Source organism: Uloborus diversus, chromosome 4 (genome assembly GCF_026930045.1).
Source record: "Uloborus diversus isolate 005 chromosome 4, Udiv.v.3.1, whole genome shotgun sequence".
Classification (NCBI taxonomy): domain Eukaryota; kingdom Metazoa; phylum Arthropoda; class Arachnida; order Araneae; family Uloboridae; genus Uloborus; species Uloborus diversus.
Genome location: NC_072734.1, coordinates 150,789,423 through 150,810,247, shown reverse-complemented (window position 1 = coordinate 150,810,247; position 20,825 = coordinate 150,789,423). Strand labels below are relative to the sequence as shown.

At 31.6% G+C, this 20,825-nt stretch overlaps 1 protein-coding gene across 1 annotated transcript; it reads right to left on the bottom strand.

Moving 5' to 3' along the window:
* Positions 1–13,973: 13,973 nt before the first annotated feature.
* LOC129221301 (shematrin-like protein 1) lies at positions 13,974–20,402 on the bottom strand. Its single transcript, XM_054855761.1, has 3 exons — positions 20,297–20,402; positions 17,648–18,430; positions 13,974–14,257 (listed from the first exon to the last, which is right to left on the bottom strand). Exons 1-2 carry the CDS (start codon positions 20,303–20,305, stop codon positions 17,675–17,677), a joined length of 765 nt encoding a protein of 254 aa, XP_054711736.1. The 5' UTR covers positions 20,306–20,402; the 3' UTR covers positions 13,974–14,257; positions 17,648–17,674.
* Positions 20,403–20,825: the final 423 nt, after the last annotated feature.

Sequence of the window (20,825 nt, the reverse complement as noted above, 5' to 3'; positions counted from 1 at the left end):
CGCAGCAAACATGAGTCTAAAGTCATTTAAACATTTGGAAACTCTACTTTTTGCACACTTAGGGATACATAGTAGAGAGCATTTTTTTCTTTGTGTGTGTGTGTGTGTACTATTTAACTAAATAAAGCGCACAGTCTTTTTAGTGATCTTTGTTTTTGTTAGATATATTTTGGAAATTCTTCAAATTTTTATATGCTTTCGTTTCTAAATGAATACTCGTTCGTTCTTTATACTTATTGCTGTTTTTCTTTTATGGGTAAGGAAGAAGCTCAATTTTTAATCACGTCAGAGCGATGTGCTTTGAGTTCTTTCAGTTAAAACAGAAAACCAAAGAAAGTAGCGATTGTTTCTCACAATTATTACTGACCCAGGCAATGCCGGGTATTTTTGCTAGTAGTCTCATATAGCCAAAAATAAATCAAGAAAATTTAATGAATGTGCAAAACTTAAAGCATGGTTTATCTGCATATTACTCAACTGCTTAACGCTTCTCCATGGTTATGCAATATAACTTCAAAAAGAAATCATTATTAAATTCAGTGATTTAAACCTTTAACGACGCTGTAAAAAGTTCAGCAGTTTTCACTTAAATTTCAGCATTAAACAACAGGTAACTTTAAGTGAATATAAATAAATTCGAAAATAGAAACACACCACTCTAATGTTGCTAACACTGTTAGATAATATTACATCATAATGACTTTAAACACGTATGATTACTAGTTTCACTATTCCATTTCCAATTACACTCTGCAGTGACTCCGAACATTGAATTGCTAAGTTCAACATTGAGTAAGCTAAGCGAAATCTGCAAGAACTCGCAAATTTTCTCGTTTATTATCGTAATTTCTTTAATGTATACACGGCGCACGCATAAAATGCTCGATTTCATTTCTTGTTCAGTTTCTACAATGGTTTTCTGCCTCGAAATATCAAGCGTAGATGACGCAAGATCATAAACGATGTGTAGAAAACAGTTCTGCGCCGGATAAAAAAAGAAAAGAAAAAAAGTAGACCAAAGTAGGACTTCAAATAGCCTATTCCAGTAAGATAGAAATCTTGATTACTTTGCCCTTATTTTGCTCGCGTCTGATTTCACGGTCAATATACTTGTTACTTTCGCTTTTTGAGTTTCAACATGCATTTTCGGACATGATGATCTCACGCAAAAAATTAATGCTCGGAAGTAACCAATCTTTTTTTATTTGTAAAATTACTGATTTTTTTTAAAGATACTATTTCGGAATTATCTTTATTAAATTCCATTAAAAGTTCTCTTTACTACTTAAATATACCTTTTTAAAAAAATTATTGCGTTCTTTTTACTTTTATTTTTATTTATTTGTTTACAAAACTACTAATTTTTAAAATGATGCTGTTTTAGAACTATCGTTATTAAAATCAATTAAAAATAACTTTTTGTAACTATAGGTAGATGAAAAAAGAAAAAAAGAAGATATTTAAAACAAAAGTAAAATAAAACAGCATGTACCTTCTTCACTACTTAATCATTACTTTAAAAAAAAGGATTTTCTTTTGCTTTATTTTTTATTTGTAAAACCAATTGATTTTAAAATGATGCTGTTTCAGAACTATCATTATTAAAATATATTAAGAATAATTCCGCTTAATTATAGGTGGGGGGAAAAATAAAGAGAAGACATAAAAAGAGAAAGATAATTATACATGTACATTCCCTTTCACTATTAATTTATTTTTTAAATATATAGCTTTTTTTCTCTTCTTTCTTTATTTGTAAAATTATTGATTATTAAAATGATTCTATTTTGGAATTATCTACATTAAAATCTACCAGGAATACTTTCTCGTAATTATAGGTCACTGAAAAGAGAAAAGCGAAGAGATTAAAAAAAAAAAAGAAGAAATTTAAACAATATGCGCTGTATGTTTCACTACTCTGTTATAACTTCTTGAAAAAGTTTTTTTTTTTTTCAATTATTTTATTATTTTTGATATATATTCAAATGAAGGTGAAAACTATTGAAAACTTAATCTTATGATCTCGTAACTTAAACAATTTTTATCGCAAGGTTTTGTTAAGTTGAAAAAAAAAAACATGTACTATAGTTGAGTAAAAACTAACAATTCAGCCCATTGAAACTTACCGCTAATTTTATGAAATACAGATTTTAAAATGATTTCTAAGTGCAAACAAGGCTATTAGTCAAGATTTTAAATATATTATTTCTCTGGAACAAAATATCGCATGCGTGTATTTTCTTGGAAATTGGTTTGAATTTAGTTTTTTTCACAACTAAAAACATTTTCCTATAATTAATGAAACTATAGGACATATGTTCCATGGTAACTGTGATAGTAATGTAGCATTCATATTGGGAAAAATTACTTTATGTCACCATTGTTTTCGTTTTTGTATTAATAATATCGATGTTTCCATTTCGAAAAACTTCGTTTTGTTCTAAAGCAGTCAAGCGACTACTTATCACACATTTAAAATAAGTTGCCATACATTGAATCACACTGATAACCCCTTAAAATTACATTAGAAGGAAATTATAAAAAATTAAATGACACACTAAAGATTCAATTACAGTAGCGCAACATTTGCTTTCTACGGACTTATACGCAAATAGTTTGATATATTTTGCAATAAAAAAAATCATTTTAATTCTATCTTTCCAAAGACGTGTACGAACTATGTAAAATCAAACATTATGATACATAAAATATAATGCAACTTAATAATGATATCAGAGCATATTTTAAATTTATAAAATTAATAATAATTTTAAATTTATATTTATATCACTAAAATAAAGATTAAAGTACCATATGTATAAATAGAATACTATTAGAAAATTCACCAATTGTGAAGTTTCTTTGCGTCACGGTAAAAATAAACAACATAAAAAATGGGAAAGTCACAAAATGTAAGTTTAACCTGTTTTAATACTTCAATATAGTTAAGAATAAATTTTTGATATCCACATAAGAATTGCAATAATGTTTCTTATAACTTAACATCCTTTCACAGCACTTAACTTTCCTTTGAGATCAGGGTTCACTCCAACATCAACACAATCATCGCTAGCTTGCACGGTCTGGACAATACCACTGCAACCGTAATGTTCATACAGATGAACACAATGGTTGTAACAGACAGTAACAGCTTCTGTTTTATCGTTAAACTGTTCAGGAACATCTGCGCACATGCCGCCATCAACAAGTCCACTCATCAAAAGACCATCAGTTTCACCATCTTCGAATTCTTCCCAGAGGATGTATTTATTGTGACCTTTGAAAAGAGCTCGGATTTTGGTACCATCGTTGCCTTTTGCCGGATCTACGTAGATACCATCATGGTTGACAGTATACTGATGTACTTCATTTATTTCCCTTGGACACATGTGTGGTAGTTGTTCATTGTAGACGTCAAATCTGGCAATTTGGTGCTTGTATTCTAATGTGCACCAGAATTTGGATTCGCCGCTTTTTCTTGGACGGAAAGTGAATGTGAAGGCTTTGCCTACTTGGATGGCAACCATCTTAGGAGCATCATGGAGAGATCGGCACCATAATCGAATCTCGTCTTGGGCATGGTTCCTGACGACCACCATTTTTTCGCAACCGTACGCTGTGAAGTCTTCGATTTCTTCACTGATACGCTGTTCGTCTACATTCGATTGAATCAATCGAAATCGATCGCGAAGAGGTCTCGGAGCCTCCTGTGTAGCATTCCAAGCATCATCAGCTATGACGGTGCCAACGAAGAATAAAACCAGCAGTGATCGAACAGCTTCCATCTCAGCTCTAAAGACCCTTAATGTTGCTAAAGGAAATAAAATGAACACTATAACTGTTATATTGATTTTTTATCTTCTGTTATGGTAAAAGAACAGGTGGCTAACGTGTATTTGTGAAAGGTAACCAGATGACGTTTCTTCGGGTACTTTGAATAGATAACATTCCCAACGCAAAGCATTAACTCTTCATTTCTACTCTTGCTAGTTTGATAAGAAATACATGATATCAGCAGCGACTGTGTAAAAACCTGATAAACTAGTCTGATCTTCTGATATTTTATTTTTTACCTTCGTTTTTTTTTTTTTTTTTTTTTTTTTTTTTTTGTAAATAATGACATTAAATGTTAAGCTATAAACATGGCTTCCAAATATAGTAATCATTTTCGATTGCTACACTTTAATGTCTCTACTTCCGATCTAATAATCGTACTTTCTTCAGAGGAAATTTATCACGAAGAAGTTTTAAAGAAAAATATTTACAAAAGAGATGAATATGAATAATTTTTTTAAGAATTCTATTTGAAACTTCAACTATAGCATAAGGTTCCCAACCTTTTTTACTTTGCGAACCCCTTTCAAAATTCGTACGAGTTTGGCGAACCCCTTATGCACTAAGTAATAAGTTACAACCCCGCTCCCTTTCCCCATACACCCACAATAGTTGAAAAATATAGAAGTACAAACATTGCTACAAGCTAAAATGATAGCTGAAAGAAAACTTCAGAACAAATTCAACAGACCAAATTCAGTAATAAATTTTTAAGTTTCTGCCCACTTTGAACTAATTTGTAATGGGATGGTTGTGGATCAAAGAATTTCAAAGTTTGGCTCAAATGTCTTCGTCTTACATTAGAATGGCATTTAATTTACTTCTGCATTTATCTCTACATGCTGAAATTCTATTTTCCCATGGAAATTTTGTCCATAAAGTGCAATAAAATTTGAAATGTCTTTTTCTGTCACAACAATGCATTTACTCGTAACGCTAAATCAATCATTTAAAAAGGAACTTTTAAATGAAAAATTAAAAAGGAACTTTTAGAATAGCTTTTAGAGAAAATGTCTCAGATTAACAAAATGATATTTTTTCTTCCACTAAAATTAGAAAGTTCTCAAAATTTACATCTTCGTGGAAATGACTGCAAGTCTAGTTGTTTGATAAGGATATACTGTGCACAGTAATCACTTGAGTGCTGAAGAATTTTCTTTTTCTTCTGCTAAAATTGCGGAATAAAATGCTTAGTTATTTGTCATTTTAGTTTATTTTTGAAAAATTATAGAAACGTCTGCAATTAACACTAATCTATATACATAAATGGCTACTTCTGTATGTAAGAATGTCCGGGGTAAACTTCAAAACTACTGCACCGATTTTTACCATTTTTTCACCACAGATAGCTATATTATCAGAAAGCAATATAGGCTATAATTTATTTCTAAAAAACTTAATTTAAAAAAGTTGTGATGGAAAACAGTGAATTTCATGTAATTTTCCCATTGAATGAATAAATATAAAACCCATTGTGTTACAAAAATTCGTTGCCTTACAACAGCAATATTAATAGTAGTCATAATGAAAATTTTGAATCAAGGCTTCTCCGGAGCAAACATGAATTTAAAGTAAATATTTAGAAACTCTGCTTTTTGCACACTTAGGTAAACATAGTAGAGAGCTTTGTTTGTGTGTGTTTGTGTATATGTGCGTGTACTATTTAATTAAATAAATAAAGAGAACGGTTTTTTTGGTGATTTTTGTTTTTGTTACTTCATATTTTAGAAATTCTTCAAATTTTTATATGTATAAAATGTCGTGCTTTCGTTTCTAACCGAAAACTATTTCGTTCTTTATACTTATTGCTATTTGACTTTTATGGGTAAGGAAGAAGCTTGATTTTCAATCACGTCAAAGCGATGTGTTTTGTGTTCTTTCAGTTAAAACAGAAAACGAATGAAATTAGCGATTGTTTCTCACAATTATTGCTGACCAAGGCAATGCCGGGTATTTTTGGTAGTTATTACATAAACGGTAAATTTTACCCACAAAAACATATTTATGCTCATTTTTCTGCCCAAATTTCAGGAGTTCCTTTTTTTTTTACATAGAGCGCAAATTTTCACTTTTTAAATCCGTAAATTTTTTTTTTACTATGTACTTCACTATGGCAACAAATAGCATTAACTGTGTCACTCGCATTTTCAGCGAAGCTCAAGAGAAGTGCAATTGCTCTTCGTCACACTCAAATGGTAAACAAATTAAACAGAAAATTAAGTCCAAGATGTTTGAAGCTCTGTCATATGCTCCATATAATGTTTCGATCAAGTTCAACCGAATTTTCGATTGTACAAGAGACAAATAAATAAAACGCTTGAACTTGAGACTTCATCTCAAACAAACATGTTAAATTTCCGCCATTACAGTATTACTTTCGCGAACCCCCTTGGTATCTCATGAGCCCCCGGGGGCTCGTCAACCCCCTGTTGGGAAACGATGAGCTATAATCTTCAGCGACTTTTGCAAAATTCATACCTTTTCATTCTAAATAAAGAAAGAAAGAAACAAGATAAATAGAAAACATAAAACATTGAATGATTTAACCGCGTGGATTTTTTTTTAAATAAATAAGTTACTAAGATAATGCTGCCGTAGTAAACTATTTTCTTTACTACGGCATAAGAAAGAGAAAAAAAAATATGGGTAACCTTATGAGAAATTTCGTTCAACAAGAATATGTTTTTTGTGTTATTAACGGTGAATCATTTGATCGCAACACGACTCATAATCCAGCAGTAACGCGATCTGGTTCGGAACCAGGCAATGCCATATTATAATCACACCACTGCTTTGAGAGACAGAGAGTTCTAGTTGTGAAAAGAAATTTTCCGGTTTTCTCCTATTCGATACACAAGTGCCAGACAGCCAACTAAAACATATCCAAGCATCTTTTCCTCTTAAGATTCTCTAAACCAAAAAATGCTTCAAATAATTCATCATTTGCAAAATAGCTCACTGAAGCTTCTGACTCATTCGAACAAATGTCGAAACGATTAGTTGATTATTTAGATTCTCCTGAAGATTTGTAGAACGTTTTGTTTGCCGTGCACGAGAAACTATCTTCAACGTTTGAAGCAAGTAATTTTTAAGAAGTAAATTTTTATTTTCTTCTGAGTCTGATATGACAATTATTTTTTGTAACGATTAGAAAGTAAACCAATATCTCGTAGTATAAATAATAAGATTACAATGCATTACGCTTACATATGTTGAAAATATTGCACAAAAATGTTCTTTATAGTATTATTTTTCATATATTCAGTTGAAAATTTTATGTTTGAAGCACTTTTGTCGTAATTCAATATTTCACAATGTTCATTCAAGGTTTTTTTTCATACGATATTTTGACTATTGTGCGTTAACATGTTAAAACGCAGTGCTTGAATATTGCAACTTTTCTTCATAAAAACCCTTGAAATTTGAAAATATTTAAAGCATAATGTCTTAACGTTATAATTCCAGATAAAATATTTGACAATTAAATAATTAGTTCTCTTATTAAGTGAAAACTATATGTGTTGTGATCAATTATCGGTGTTTTAACTGGTGTAAAGAGTTATTTGAAATAATTTATAGCCGAAGGTTAGTGGTAACAAAAATTACACGAACAATGTCGGAACGAGGAAAAGTAAGCTAGTTTAGTTTTCCGTGACTTTCCTATTTATATTATATTTCAAAACTATTTCATACTTTCACACCATTCAACTATAACTTTTAACACCGTCAGTCATCAAAAGTTGCTGCTTTTGAACAGAATGGAGTAGAATAAATTTTACATAGGCAAAACCGTTGTCAACGTGATACGAATATTGATACAATTACCCTTTCTTATATATAAAACAAAAACACATTTAACTAAAACGATAAAGGTTAATTGGAAGAAAAAATTTAGTGGAAATAATAAAAATAATTTGTGAGACAAAAATTATCAGGAAAATTACCTTGTAAAACTGTCTAGAAATCAATCTATCTCTAAACTGGGAGACACGTTTTAAATTTTTCTAACCATTCAGGACTTGAATGCATAGCACTTTACTTATTTTTTTGAAAATTCTTTTCTTTGGTATTTTTATTACTATTATTCCAGGAATGTGCTCTTGACGTAAAATATGTGCAAAAAAGTTTTGTTTTTTATTTCGTTATTTCAATGCTGCGATTTTTTTTTTTTTTTTTTTTTTTAACATTAAAAAAAGAGCAAAAAAATATTAACGACCACGTGTGAAATTCAAATCTTTTTAAGACAAGGAAAAGAAAAACGAAAAGTGGGAAGAAACTGGGTAGTTTTCATACTATTACTAACTATAAAGTTAATTATAACCGCGTTTTATTTGTCTGATCCATTAACTTATTTCAAACGTTGAGATCTTAAAATTATAAAACAGTGAGACAGACAAAACTATTAAAAACAATGATTTTTTAACAATAGTATTAATGAAAATCACTTCAATCAAATGTAATCACTTCAATTAAATAAAGAAAATCCCAAGCTACGAATTAGTATGAACCCCAAACCCAACATAATATACCATACTTAAAATACAATACTTACTTATAGAATCAAAACAATAAACAAGAAATTTTTAGGAGTTTTACTGATTCCGTGGGAATTTCTCACTTCAACACAAATGTTGTTGAAGTAAAGGAATCGTGGAATGAGCACGAAAATGTGACAATGCCTGTGTGATGCAAATGATAAGAAAAGATAAAGAACATGTGTTACTCTTTATTAAATATCGTTCAAAAAAGGTGGAAAAAAAACCCCGTTATTATGTTCAGTCCAGTTCCGTAACAACTACGTTAAAATTTTACTATACACACAGATACGTAAGTAAGCAGTAAGTTCTTCCCAAACAAAACGAGCCTACTTTTTGCGCACCAACTTCCGTTTTCTAACATCAGCATTCTGTTTTCACAAGTAGAACAATTTTATGAAAGCATCTTTTACATAAAATAAAAGCAATTAGTCAGTATAAAATTCATTTTTTCATATTTTTAGTCGTTTTATTTCAATACTAGTGGTAACCGCACGGCTTTGCCCGTAATACAAAAATTAAAAGGTCTTTTGGTTCGCCTGTGTATTTACAAATAATGTATGGTGAATTTTCTCGCCAATTGGCTTGTAACCATGTTACGGTTCCACGTTATGATAATTTCGAATCTCGCCAATTCGCTTGTGCCCATGTTACGGTTCCACGTTATGATAATTTCGTAATTTACTCGTCCATCTTATGATATTTTTGTTCTTAAAATTGGAATAGAAAAAGAACCACATCGAATTTTTGAAAAATCGCTTCGAGGTGCACACCCCCATGCTACAAACTAACTTTGTGCCAAATTTCATGAAAATCGGCCGAACGGTCTAGGCGCTATGCGAGTCACAGACATCCAGACATCCTCTGGACAGGGAGACTTTCAGCTTTATTATTAGTAAAAAAAAACCTACTGTTACGAGCTTTAAGATTGTTTGTGATGTGCTATTAAGTTAAAACAAATAAAAAGATCAATTTACTTGCAGAACGTTTCTTACAAATCTCGAATTCAACATGGAAGCATCCTCGTACTTTTTAAGTGTACCGAGAAAAACGGCTAATTATCCAAGTATAAAAATTACAAAGCAATTTGGAAATCTCTCTTGAAAGAAACTTCAAAAAACATTCTTGACTGTAAGTGCACTCTGACACAAATCTACGCAAACGGCTCATCCATCTAGTAATATTTTAACTATGTATCTAGTCAAGAAAAAATTACCTCTGAAAATTAAATCATATCATAATACAAGCAATATTCAAAGATCGATACTCATATTGTAATATTTTGTTGTAAGTCGAAAATTATTTTTGGCAATATTAAATGATAAAGTTCTTGTAATTATCATTTGAAATATTAATTCTGGCCTTCTAATATTCGGTGCAGTATTTATTTAGTTAATATTAAGCTTATTTGTATTTTAAATTTTTTATACAATTAGACAAGTATATGTGGAGCAAAGTGGATGGGACAAAGTGAAATGGTTTTGTTTAATCATTCAATCATTTATTAAATCCTTTACGTATTTTTTATTAATGACTTTATCAACATACCTTAATTTAATAACTCACTTATATTCTTATTCTTTCACCCTTTTACTCACTGATTTATATGTTCTCATATATTAAGGAATTTATTTAATTACTCCTTTAGTCTTTCATTATCTTTTCATTTAATTATTCAATATTTTTTTACTGATTCATTCGATAAAAAATTTTTGTAATCAAATAGAAAATATTTTATTAGAAATGTATTTCATTTTACGCTTTGCCCCATGAAATAAAGTGACAATTTTCCACTTTTTTTGAAATCAAAAATTTACAGTCGAAAATAAAAAAAATACTTCAATATATGCAAGTTTTATTTCAAAAACAACGTTCTTTGTTCATGTACTGTAATTTTCAAAACAAATTTTCAATTTAAGATAAATAAATACCTTTGTGCTGAACAGTAAAATAACGTAAAGTAACAACGGCTAAAAAGCGCAAATTCGCAGATTACTGCAGAGATATGTTTCGGCGTTTCAGGGAACGCCTCCTTCAATACAAAACGTTCATCCATAAGCTTTATACGTTTTTGCATTGAAAAAGGCGTTCCCTGAAACGCCGAAACATATGTCTGCAGCAATCTGCGAATTTTTGCTTTTTAGACGTTGCTACTTTACGTTACTTTAAATTTCGAATGTTTATTTCGAAAAAGCGCAGTCATCTTAGCTATTTCGCTTTGCTCCACATTCCCCTAATATTTGCAGTAAAAGCTATTTATTTGTGCAGGAGTTATTTTTTTTAATCAAAATCTGAATGCTAAATTTGCAAGTTCAATAAAACAGTAATTATGTGAAAACTGAGAAAATAATCTAATGATAATGTAGATTTGTTTCAAAAATAAAATTTCTCTCGAAAAGGTTTTTTATAAAATCCATCCTCACATAAGGATGCACCGGTAAGCAAATTGACCGACTACCAATTAATTGGCTGACGATGATAATGATAACGATTTTTTAGTACTACAAATTATCCATCAGAGTTGTGTGTGCATATTTTGATTTTTCAGGTTTATTAATAGCCTAATTTACTCTGCCGTAAGCAAGTAAACGGCAATATCTGCATAAATAAGTTTTCGAGATATTTGAAAAATTGCGTTTTAAGTTTAATACTAACAATAGAGAAATATTGGAATTTCGCGCTTTTATGTATTTATGTTTTTTTTTCTTTTCAACGGAAACCAAATAAGTAAACTTGTACAGTAAATATAACGTACAACAGATGACAAAAATGTAAAATAATTGAAAATGAAAATTTGCGATTATTGCTTTTTACCTGCTCACTGCAGTATTTTTCTCTATTTTCAATGAACTTTAAAAAAATAATATTTTAAAAATTCTATGAGTCAATTTTTCCATTATTTTTGAGAAAATCACATTCTGTTAGATATACATGAATAGTACAATAACACTGGGGAACAATTTGTAAAACAATTTCTGTTGAGTTAGGTTTTTGAGCTGTTTTATAGTTAATTAGGCATGCTGGTTTCAAAACTGTAGTTAGTTTTATTCTACCACGTCAAGTTTTTTCTCTACACCTTATGAGAATGTGACTACTCCCCGCGGAATCGAGCATGAATCATTGGCTGGCTGGCACTAACCTTCTCCGATTGGCGCCGGGTAAATGACGCATGGGAGCACAGCGACAGGTTTATACTGGTCTGGGGTTGTTCAATTACGCCTGAGATACTGTAGTGAGAGGTTGTATGTTACTCTGAAATAGTGGATCACATTCCAACGTGGAGTTTGAGTTCTTGTTTATATACTGTTCTTGTTCTTGTTTTTGAGCGTTTAGTTTTCATTTATACATCAACTGAAACTTTTCCTTATGGCTAGTTCACGTCGTAAGTGCTTAAACAGCCCCGATTCGTTTTGTTATATATGTGGCAGTTTTACCATTCCCAGTCAAAGGACAAACATCAGTACATTTGTCAGGCAAGTCTATTATGCCTATTTTAAAGTGAAAATTGGAGATCAAGACAAATCATGGGCTCCACACAAAGTGTGTAAGCAGTGTGTTGAGAGTTTACGGATGTGGACAAAGGGAACACGTGGTAAATTTCCATTTGGTATCCCTATGATTTGGCGAGAGCCCAGAGATCATTCAAGTGATTGTTACTTTTGTATAGTGAAAACGTCAGGATATAATAAGAAAAACAAATGTAAAATAGAGTATCCTAGTTTACCATCAGCTATACGCCCAGTGCCTCATTCAGCTGAAATCCCAGTGCCAGTTTTCAATGAATTACCCTGTTTGGAAATACAGGAATACGAGTCTGATGAAGATCGAAGTGACCCCAACGATAAAGATTCTGAAATTGAATGTGATTCCGTTCGTAAGGGATTTGAGCAACATGAGTTGAATGATTTGGTACGAGATTTGGGATTATCCAAAAAAGCTGCAGAGCTCTTAGCATCAAGACTGCAGGAGAAAAACTTGCTTGAAAAGGGAGCTAAGGTATCATATTTTCGATCAAGAGAAAGCGCGTTTCTGCAGTACTTTCGAAGTGATGATGGATTTGTGTATTGCGATAACGTACATGGTTTAATGGAAGAGTTGGGAATTTCAGCCTATAACGCAACTGAATGGCGACTGTTTATCGATAGCTCAAAGCGGAGCTTGAAGTGTGTTCTTCTTCACAATGGAAATTTATTTGGTTCAGTCCCGATAGGCCATTCAGTTCATTTGAGGGAAGAATACGAAGACATAAAGAGAGTCATTGATTTGTTGCAATATCAAATGCACCAATGGATCATTTGCGTTGACCTTAAAATGGTCTGCTTTCTTCTTGGCCAGCAACGCGGATATACTAAGTATCCCTGCTTTTTGTGTATGTGGGACAGCAGAGCTCGTGAGAAACATTGGATGCAGACGAACTGGCCGCCAAGATCTGACCTGAAACCTGGTGATCCAAACATTCTACATCATCCACTTGTCGACAGAAAGAAAATTATATTTCCACCTCTGCATATAAAATTGGGTCTCATGAAGCAATTCGTAAAAGCTTTACCAATTGAAGGAGACTGTTTCAAATATCTCATTTCAGCATTTCCTAGCCTGTCATTTGAAAAGATAAAGGCCGGTGTTTTTGATGGTCCACAGATTCGGCAGCTTGTGAAAGATGAAACGTTCATAGGAACAATGTCAGAAATTCAAAAGAATGCTTGGTTGGCATTCAAAAACATTGTTAAAGATTTTCTTGGAAATACACGAGCCCAGAATTACGCCGAAATTGTCCAGCAACTCTTGGAGAGCTTCAAAATGCTTGGTTGCCACATGAGCATCAAATTGCATTTTTTACATAGCCATCTTGCTAACTTCCCGAAAAATCTTGGTGCAGTCAGTGATGAACAGAGCGAGCGATTCCACCAAGATTTGAAGGTCATGGAGACACGATATCAAGGTAGATGGGATGTACATATGATGGCTGACTATTGTTGGAGCATCAAGCGAGAATGTCCACAGATTAAACACTCCAGAAAAAGCTATAAGCGAAAATTTTTACCTTAATATGTATAAATACACAATTTTACTTGCGGTAACTATTATAGCCTTTGTATGAATAAAATTGTTGATTGTAAACAGTGCATTTGACAAGTTTTTACTTTTATTTTCCTTTATATGCACAATTTGTATGACTTTTGAAGGTATCCTGTAGGTTGAAAACATGACGTGATAGACAAAAACTGCGAATATTTTTGGACCCAGAGGCCAAAAGTTAGTTGATATCAAGTCACAGATTTAAGACAACGAAATTGCTGTTCCCCAGTGTAATTAATTCGCAACCCGTGATCAGTGGACACTTTTGATTTAATAGCTATTTCTCGGTACTAGTAGTCTAATATTACTTTAAAAATATTAAAATTTATGAGTATTATTTCTGTATGTAATATTAAGTATGAATGAAAAATCTTGGAAAGAAAACATAAAGAATGTTTCAAAAAGTATATAAAATCATTCTTTTAAAACCTGGTTGTAGTCCTTAATACAAAAAGCTTTAATTTGTCAGAAACAAATTCAATTTTAGAATGATGATTTCGTTTTGTTGAGTAAAAACAAGTGAAGTGTCAGCAAAAAAGCTTTTATTTTTTGCATTTTATTATAAAAAGGATTCTTCAAAATCAGAAAGTATAAAAACCAAAATATGAGCGCAAAATTTCAAATTTGCTTCAGAAGCGTAACATATTCTCCAATCACATAATATCTTTGATACTCTAACCAACATTTGCCTTAAAATACCTCGGTATTTAAGCAAAGCTATTCAAAGATACAAATACTTTAATTTTCATGCAGTTTCTCTTTCTAGTTCGTCCTTAACTTTACAGGACAAAACATGATTTCTTCTGCACCTATAAAAAAAGAAATTTCTATAATAGTGAGGAAAATAAGATTTTGTGAAAATCTACAGTACATCTAAAGCAATGTACGTTGTTAATTATTATTAAGATTTGTTGTTTCTTAGTTGATTTTTTTTTCTCGGATAGATAATGCTTTCGTTAACGCTGTACTGCCCACCGTGACTCTGAGATCATATGGCTGAGCAATATGGCTGCTTTACATTTAGGTTGTTGGTGCCGGGACAAGTTAATATTTCAGTCACACAGTAACAAATCTATTTTGAAAATATTAAAAAAAAAATTAAAAATAAAAATACCTTATACATGTTAAATAAATTGCTCTTTGACATTCTGTGCGTAGAAATATTTTATTTCAACAGAAAATAGAAATTTGGCTTAGTAGAGGGCTAGGTATAAATTTGTGACATATTATCCTAAATTGCAATAAGCATGCGAAAACTATATTATCTTCATATGAGGCAGTGAGGAGTAAAGGGATGTAAGTGGTAAAATTAAAAATTTGGAGATAACCAGTACAAATGGTAGGGGAACCTCTTCTCTGTCTAGGGGCCAGAGATAGTACTAGTAGCCCTGGTAAGTGCTGCTGTACAGCATGATTTAGAAAAAAAATCAATGAAAGTCTATCTAGGATGTTATCTTTAAACGCGTTTTACTCAAAACTTGAAAATGTCCACTTGCATCCCTTTGCTTTTCACTACCTCATATGTAATCTGCTGTTATCTTTATGTTATTTTATTTGCCATTTTATAACGTGACGCTATGTAAACCAAAGAGAGAAATTCAGCAAATGAAGGATGGGTACAGCAATATTTGTACAGCAATATTTCATACATAAAGAAAAAAATGGATTTGTGTTCAACATTTTCTCGAACTTTACTCTTTTATGTTTTTTTATTGAAATAACTAAAACCAGATACATTGCCAATATTCAAGCTCAATAAAGTTTTTTTGATATTGAGGGGTACATGAAAGCAATTTTGGCAGATTGCTTAGTTAAGTAAGAAGTTCGTCATACAATCGATCTGCAATCATACATAAAATTACCTTCAAAGACCGAAGGGACAAATTGGTAGAAACTTTCAAAGAACAACAAGGAAAACAAAAGAAAAAACTGGTATATCAAAAAAAAAAAAAAGTTTTAAAGCCTGCTACTTCTCCTCGATTCAAGCTTTGTCCGGTTGTTTTGACAATCGAGGGGTTAAAACAAGAAATTGATTTTGACAGATGTTTTAGTGAAGTAAGAAGTTCGTCATACGATCGAATTACAATCACACATAAATGTATCTTCAAAGACCGTAAAGGCAAATTGACTTCTTCGAAGAACAATAAAGAAAACAAAAGAAAAAAACAACGATATATTAAAAAAGCATTAAAACATAAAGAAAACTCCATTAAAAGTGATGCATTGACGTTTTACTGCAGGATACTTAAAACTTTTAATGCTAAGTCATTTAAGAAGTTTTATACAATTATAAATTAAAAGGACATAACTCATAAGTGAATGAATGATACCGAAAGGCATTTTGAAATTATTTTACTGAATTAGCATATAAGTCTGAATAGTTCTGCCAGATAGTTTTGTTGAGCTAAGTGTTCTCTCTCTCTCTCTTTGCACCCTCTAAGTTTATGAATTGCAAATTCATCACTTCTTTTTAAATTCAGCTTTATTAAAACTAGATATCAATGGCAAAAATAGTTCACTTTTTGGATGAATTTAATAGATTATTTTAACTTGCTTTGAAGCTCGTTGTTGCAGCTGGGTTAACCACTGTAATAAAAGTACTTGTGTAGGATCAGCTCACGCCATGCACCAAGAAAATGATGCTCATCGATTTGCTTGCATAAAATTTATAAAGTATAATTTTTAAATCTTTTGGAGAAATTATGAAAAAAAATTTCTTTTGAAACCACCACCTTGTTTATGACACACTAAAAGTTATTTTAAATAGTTATAGTTCTGATTGACTAGCAGACAAATTAAGAGCATTTTTTAGAAAAGCTGTTTTGATTTTACGCGCCGAGTGATATATTGTTAATTTAAGGTACTGTAAGGTATTGTCAATTAAGGCGTTAGTCGTAAATAATTAATTAATTTATAAAATAAATTCATTCCTTTTGGCGTTCCGTATCAAATCCAGTTCGATCCATGATTTTAATTCCCCCCCCCCTCCTAACCTTATAGATATTGGTCGGTACTATTCAGATTCAAAATAATTTGGAGGGAATTGAACTTATTCCGGTTGAATACAGATGCCAAAAACCAAAAGCTGGTTTGGTGTAAAGTTGTTTGTATCAAAACCAACTCAACTCATGCTTTTATTGAAGGACACTGTAAAGACGTAAGGTATTGGATCACTGTACCTTAATTTAATAGCATTTGAAACAAAAATGAGAAAGCGAATATCAATTTACTTAAAATCCAGCTCAATTCATATTTGGTTTATCCATTAATTATTAAATAATACTGATAATTTGAAAACAAAAATAAATGAAGTCGTGCACAGAATATTTTTAAAGGGAAAAATTATTTTTTGGAAATATTGAGCAGGGGAAAGCGTGAAACATTTTTTTTTTGTCTCCTGAAAAAATAATTTACAAAACGGAATTGAGCTTATATTAATACTAAACGTTTCATTCAACGAATTACATTTCTGCTTTTAATGATTGGTTTTTATTTTTTGAAAGTACCAACAGTTATCTGTATGACTCTAACTGGGTAAAATAAATTTAAAGTTAAAACAGGCTTTTTGAGAATAGCTGTCGATTTTTCTTTTCAAATTTAAAAAGTTGTAACAATTTTTTAAATAACATCACATATGTATTTTCGGCTTAGCGTGTACCACACGTTTGAGTGATTAAGAATGAGACCGAAAAGTAAGAAAAGGATCCTTTGAAACTAACACAGCTAAGTCACAAGGTTTAATGTATAATTTTTTTTTAGAAACAAAACATCTTTTGCACCATATGTAAGTAATTTGTTTCAAACAATTTTTCTTTCAATTAATGTTCAGAAATTTATAAGAAATAGTTTCTTAATAATTTTTAGGTTAACTTAGCAGACTACTTCTTTATTGAGTAAAAACGACACCAACGTGTATAAAGTACAAATAACGTAATAATATAGAGTTAAAATAGAGTTATAAAATAGAGTTTTTAACTCTATTTTATTATTTTATTACTTTATATGTACTTTATACACGTTGTTGTCGTTTTTACTCATTCCATAGTACAAAGTTTTCGACTGCTTTTTTTACAATTTACTTCTTTATTGCTATGATTTTCATTTTATGATTGTTTAAGAAAGTTAAGTTATATTACTTCCTAACACAAAATGTGTTTTGAACAAGTAAAAATACATATATTAATGTATTGAAAACATACCTTTTTTTAAAGCTGTCCTCATTATGCTTAATAAAGGGGCATTCGTGGGGAAACATATTTCAGTGTACCATCTTTAGCTTGTGTGGTTGCTGGAGTTTTGTAGGGATAGGGTCCCGTCAGGGGTACTGGTGCAGCAGCAAATGGAGCAACCGCTGGGTATGGAGCTGGAACGCCAGTGAGTGCTCCTGGTACTGCTCCTGGTAAGGCTAGTGGTGGCACAGATCCTGGTAAAGCATATGGTCCTGCTGCTGGTACTGGTCCTGGTAGAGCACCTGGATTTCTCAAATTTGCTGGTGCAGGATACCCAAGACCTCCATAACGGTACCCACCGTATGCAGGAAGACCGTATCCAAGTCCGGAGTACATAGCGGGTGCTTTGTTGTACAAAGAATTACCGTATCCCCAATTACCAGCATATGGAGCTCCATAGCCTAAGCCTGCGTACGCTGCAGAACCACCGTAGCCATAAGCATTGTACGGGCTGGCTCCATATCGACCAAAAGCATAACCGAAAGGATTTGCAAGACCGATTCCACTTAGGTAAGCCGCATAGTTAGCATTTATTGGTGAAAAGAGTGGCTGTTCTGGCAGTCCGTAGGCAGGAACTCCTTTTGGAGGTATTCCACCAGATTTAGTAGGTTCATTAGGTCCATATACCGGGGCTCCAAAGCTCTCAAAAGCTACCACCTCCTCTTCAGCTTGTCTCTCGTTATCCAGCTCTGAATTTCCATTTTCATTAGCTTTAGCAACTGCAGCTAACAGTAGAATGCTTAAAAATAATTCCTGAAACAAAGACAATCAATTTTTAAGCACGATTCTTAAAGGTGAAAGAGTCAGCTTTATAAACAGGAAAGGAGATTAAAAAATAAAGAGCGAGTGGGAAAAAAAGAGGAACTCAAACTCACTGCAAGATTAAAATTTTAATATCATTGCGAGAGTAAAATGACTCTTAAAGAATTAGTAAAAAGTTGAAAAAAGATATTATAAAAGTAAAATAGAATACACCTTGATGAGTAATACTATTAAGCAAAAAGATTCTCCAATGACGCTATATTTGAAACGAAACGGAAAAGTTGATATAAGGTAAAGTAGTGACATTTAAAGAAAAGGAGCATAATTCCAAAAAGGATTGTAAATTCAAGTATAGTAAGTATTATTATCAGAAGCTGTCCGAAGAATAAAAGCTTTTTCTTCTGCAATTTCGCATTTACTTTTGCTTCATTAGTAAATAGTCTCACAGAATCATGAAAATGTTATTTGTAATGTAACTTTTTAAAGGGCGCTGTAGTAAGAAAGGAAGTAAGAATATGTAAAAAATGAAATTCTTCAAAAAAGAAAAAAAACCGAGATTGTTATTTTTTTACTAATTTAAGTTGCAAAAAGGTTACGAAGGAGAAGGGATAAAGAGCGTTTAGTCATAGAAATGCGGACAGTCACAATTCTTTCAAATAGGATCGTCAAGTTACAGCACAGTTTAGCTCTGCATATCTAAATCAGTCTTAAAGTGAGGCTTTGAACCAGAAAGAAATGTTTTTTCTTTCTGATTAAAAAAAAATCTATTAGTATTGATATTATTTGCTTATGTTATTAAAACACGCTGAAATTTCCATTGATAATCGAAATTTAGTTTTTAATGAAAACATCTTACTTATCGGACACCCCGGAAACACGAATCTGCATTTCCCAGCAAATTTGTTGTTGCAATTTTATCTTTAACTTTTTGTACAAAGGTACTTCTTTATTCCCTGATATTATCTATGCTTATTCGGAATTTGAGCCCAGACCTTTGGCGTGAAAGCTTTCGGATTTACCAACTATACCATTAGGATACACTTACATATGTGTAGGTAAATATCATTAAAAAAAAACCGCTAAGTTGGAAAAATAAGATAGAAAAATATAGGAAGCTAGAAGACTTAGATTAAATTGAAATTTTTAACAGCTTAACTTCAAGTTGCCTCCAGTTGTTTCAATAACGAGGCAGCTTTTGGCATTTTTAGTGAAAAAATATTTTTTTCTTTTTGACCGATTATTTACACCAATTTGAATGTCCGTCGCAAGGCAGATACACTTTTAAAACATTTTCCCTGATCAATGGGAAATTTCTTATTGTTTTTTTTTTTTTTTTTTTTTTTTTTTTTTTTGCACTTGCTTCAAAGTTATAATCCATTTGCTTTAAAAAATAATAATTCCTAGTTTAATCAATGTTAAATAAAACTAACTTTTCAAAAATCTCCTTTAAATTTATTATTCGGTCGCTTCTAACATAAAAAAAGAGAGTGAGAGAATAAATTTAAAATACGCACCAATCTTTTCGAATAACCTCCAAAAGAGCGTATTAGGTGCCCTCCTTCCTGATAAAACCCCAGAGAGTGAATGTATCAAGATTTTTTTTAAAGTCTCACACTTATATGATTTAAACATACCTGGAACTAGCAGAAATTCATATGAAAGGTATTCTCAGAGATTTTATCTTCTTCACACAAATCACGGGAATGTCTATTTTTAAGAACAATAGGTGGAAATTTTTGCAAACTGGTTCAACTCTCGGCATTTTAAAAATCATATTAAAGTTAAACCCAATTTATAGTACTTGGAATTGCATTAAAACATTTAACAATTTAGAAATTACTTCAAATATTCACTTACCCAAGACATTGTTTTTCCAATAAAGATGCACTAAGAAAGCAAGAATCCACACTAAGCAAAAATTGTGAACAGGAAAGATAGTGCCAAGAAAGTGAACAAGATTCCCTTTATATATCCTACAGGAAATTTAACACCGTGAAAGGAATAAAATTCACATATTCTTCTGTAATTCATGCAGTCATTTAAGGTGCTTTCGATGACAAAAAATAAAAAATTACAGAAAAAAGGAGATTTTTATTCCATGCAATTATATACGCATCTCCAAGTGGGTGATGTGTCCTTCATAAAATAACTACATCGAATGTTTTACGTCCTAACGGATTTATGTTTTGCTAGCTGTCACACTCGGGGTCATTGATAAGTTGGCAAAAGTTAACAATGGAAGCTTAAGGCGGGAATTGATAAGAATCCTCATTGGCTCGTAGTCTTAGTTTTATGGTCTTATACTTCAAGATTTCAGTCATACCAACTTTTAACATTTTGTAGATATTTGTGATGGGATATCCTGTCTTTTATTATCATTATCCCC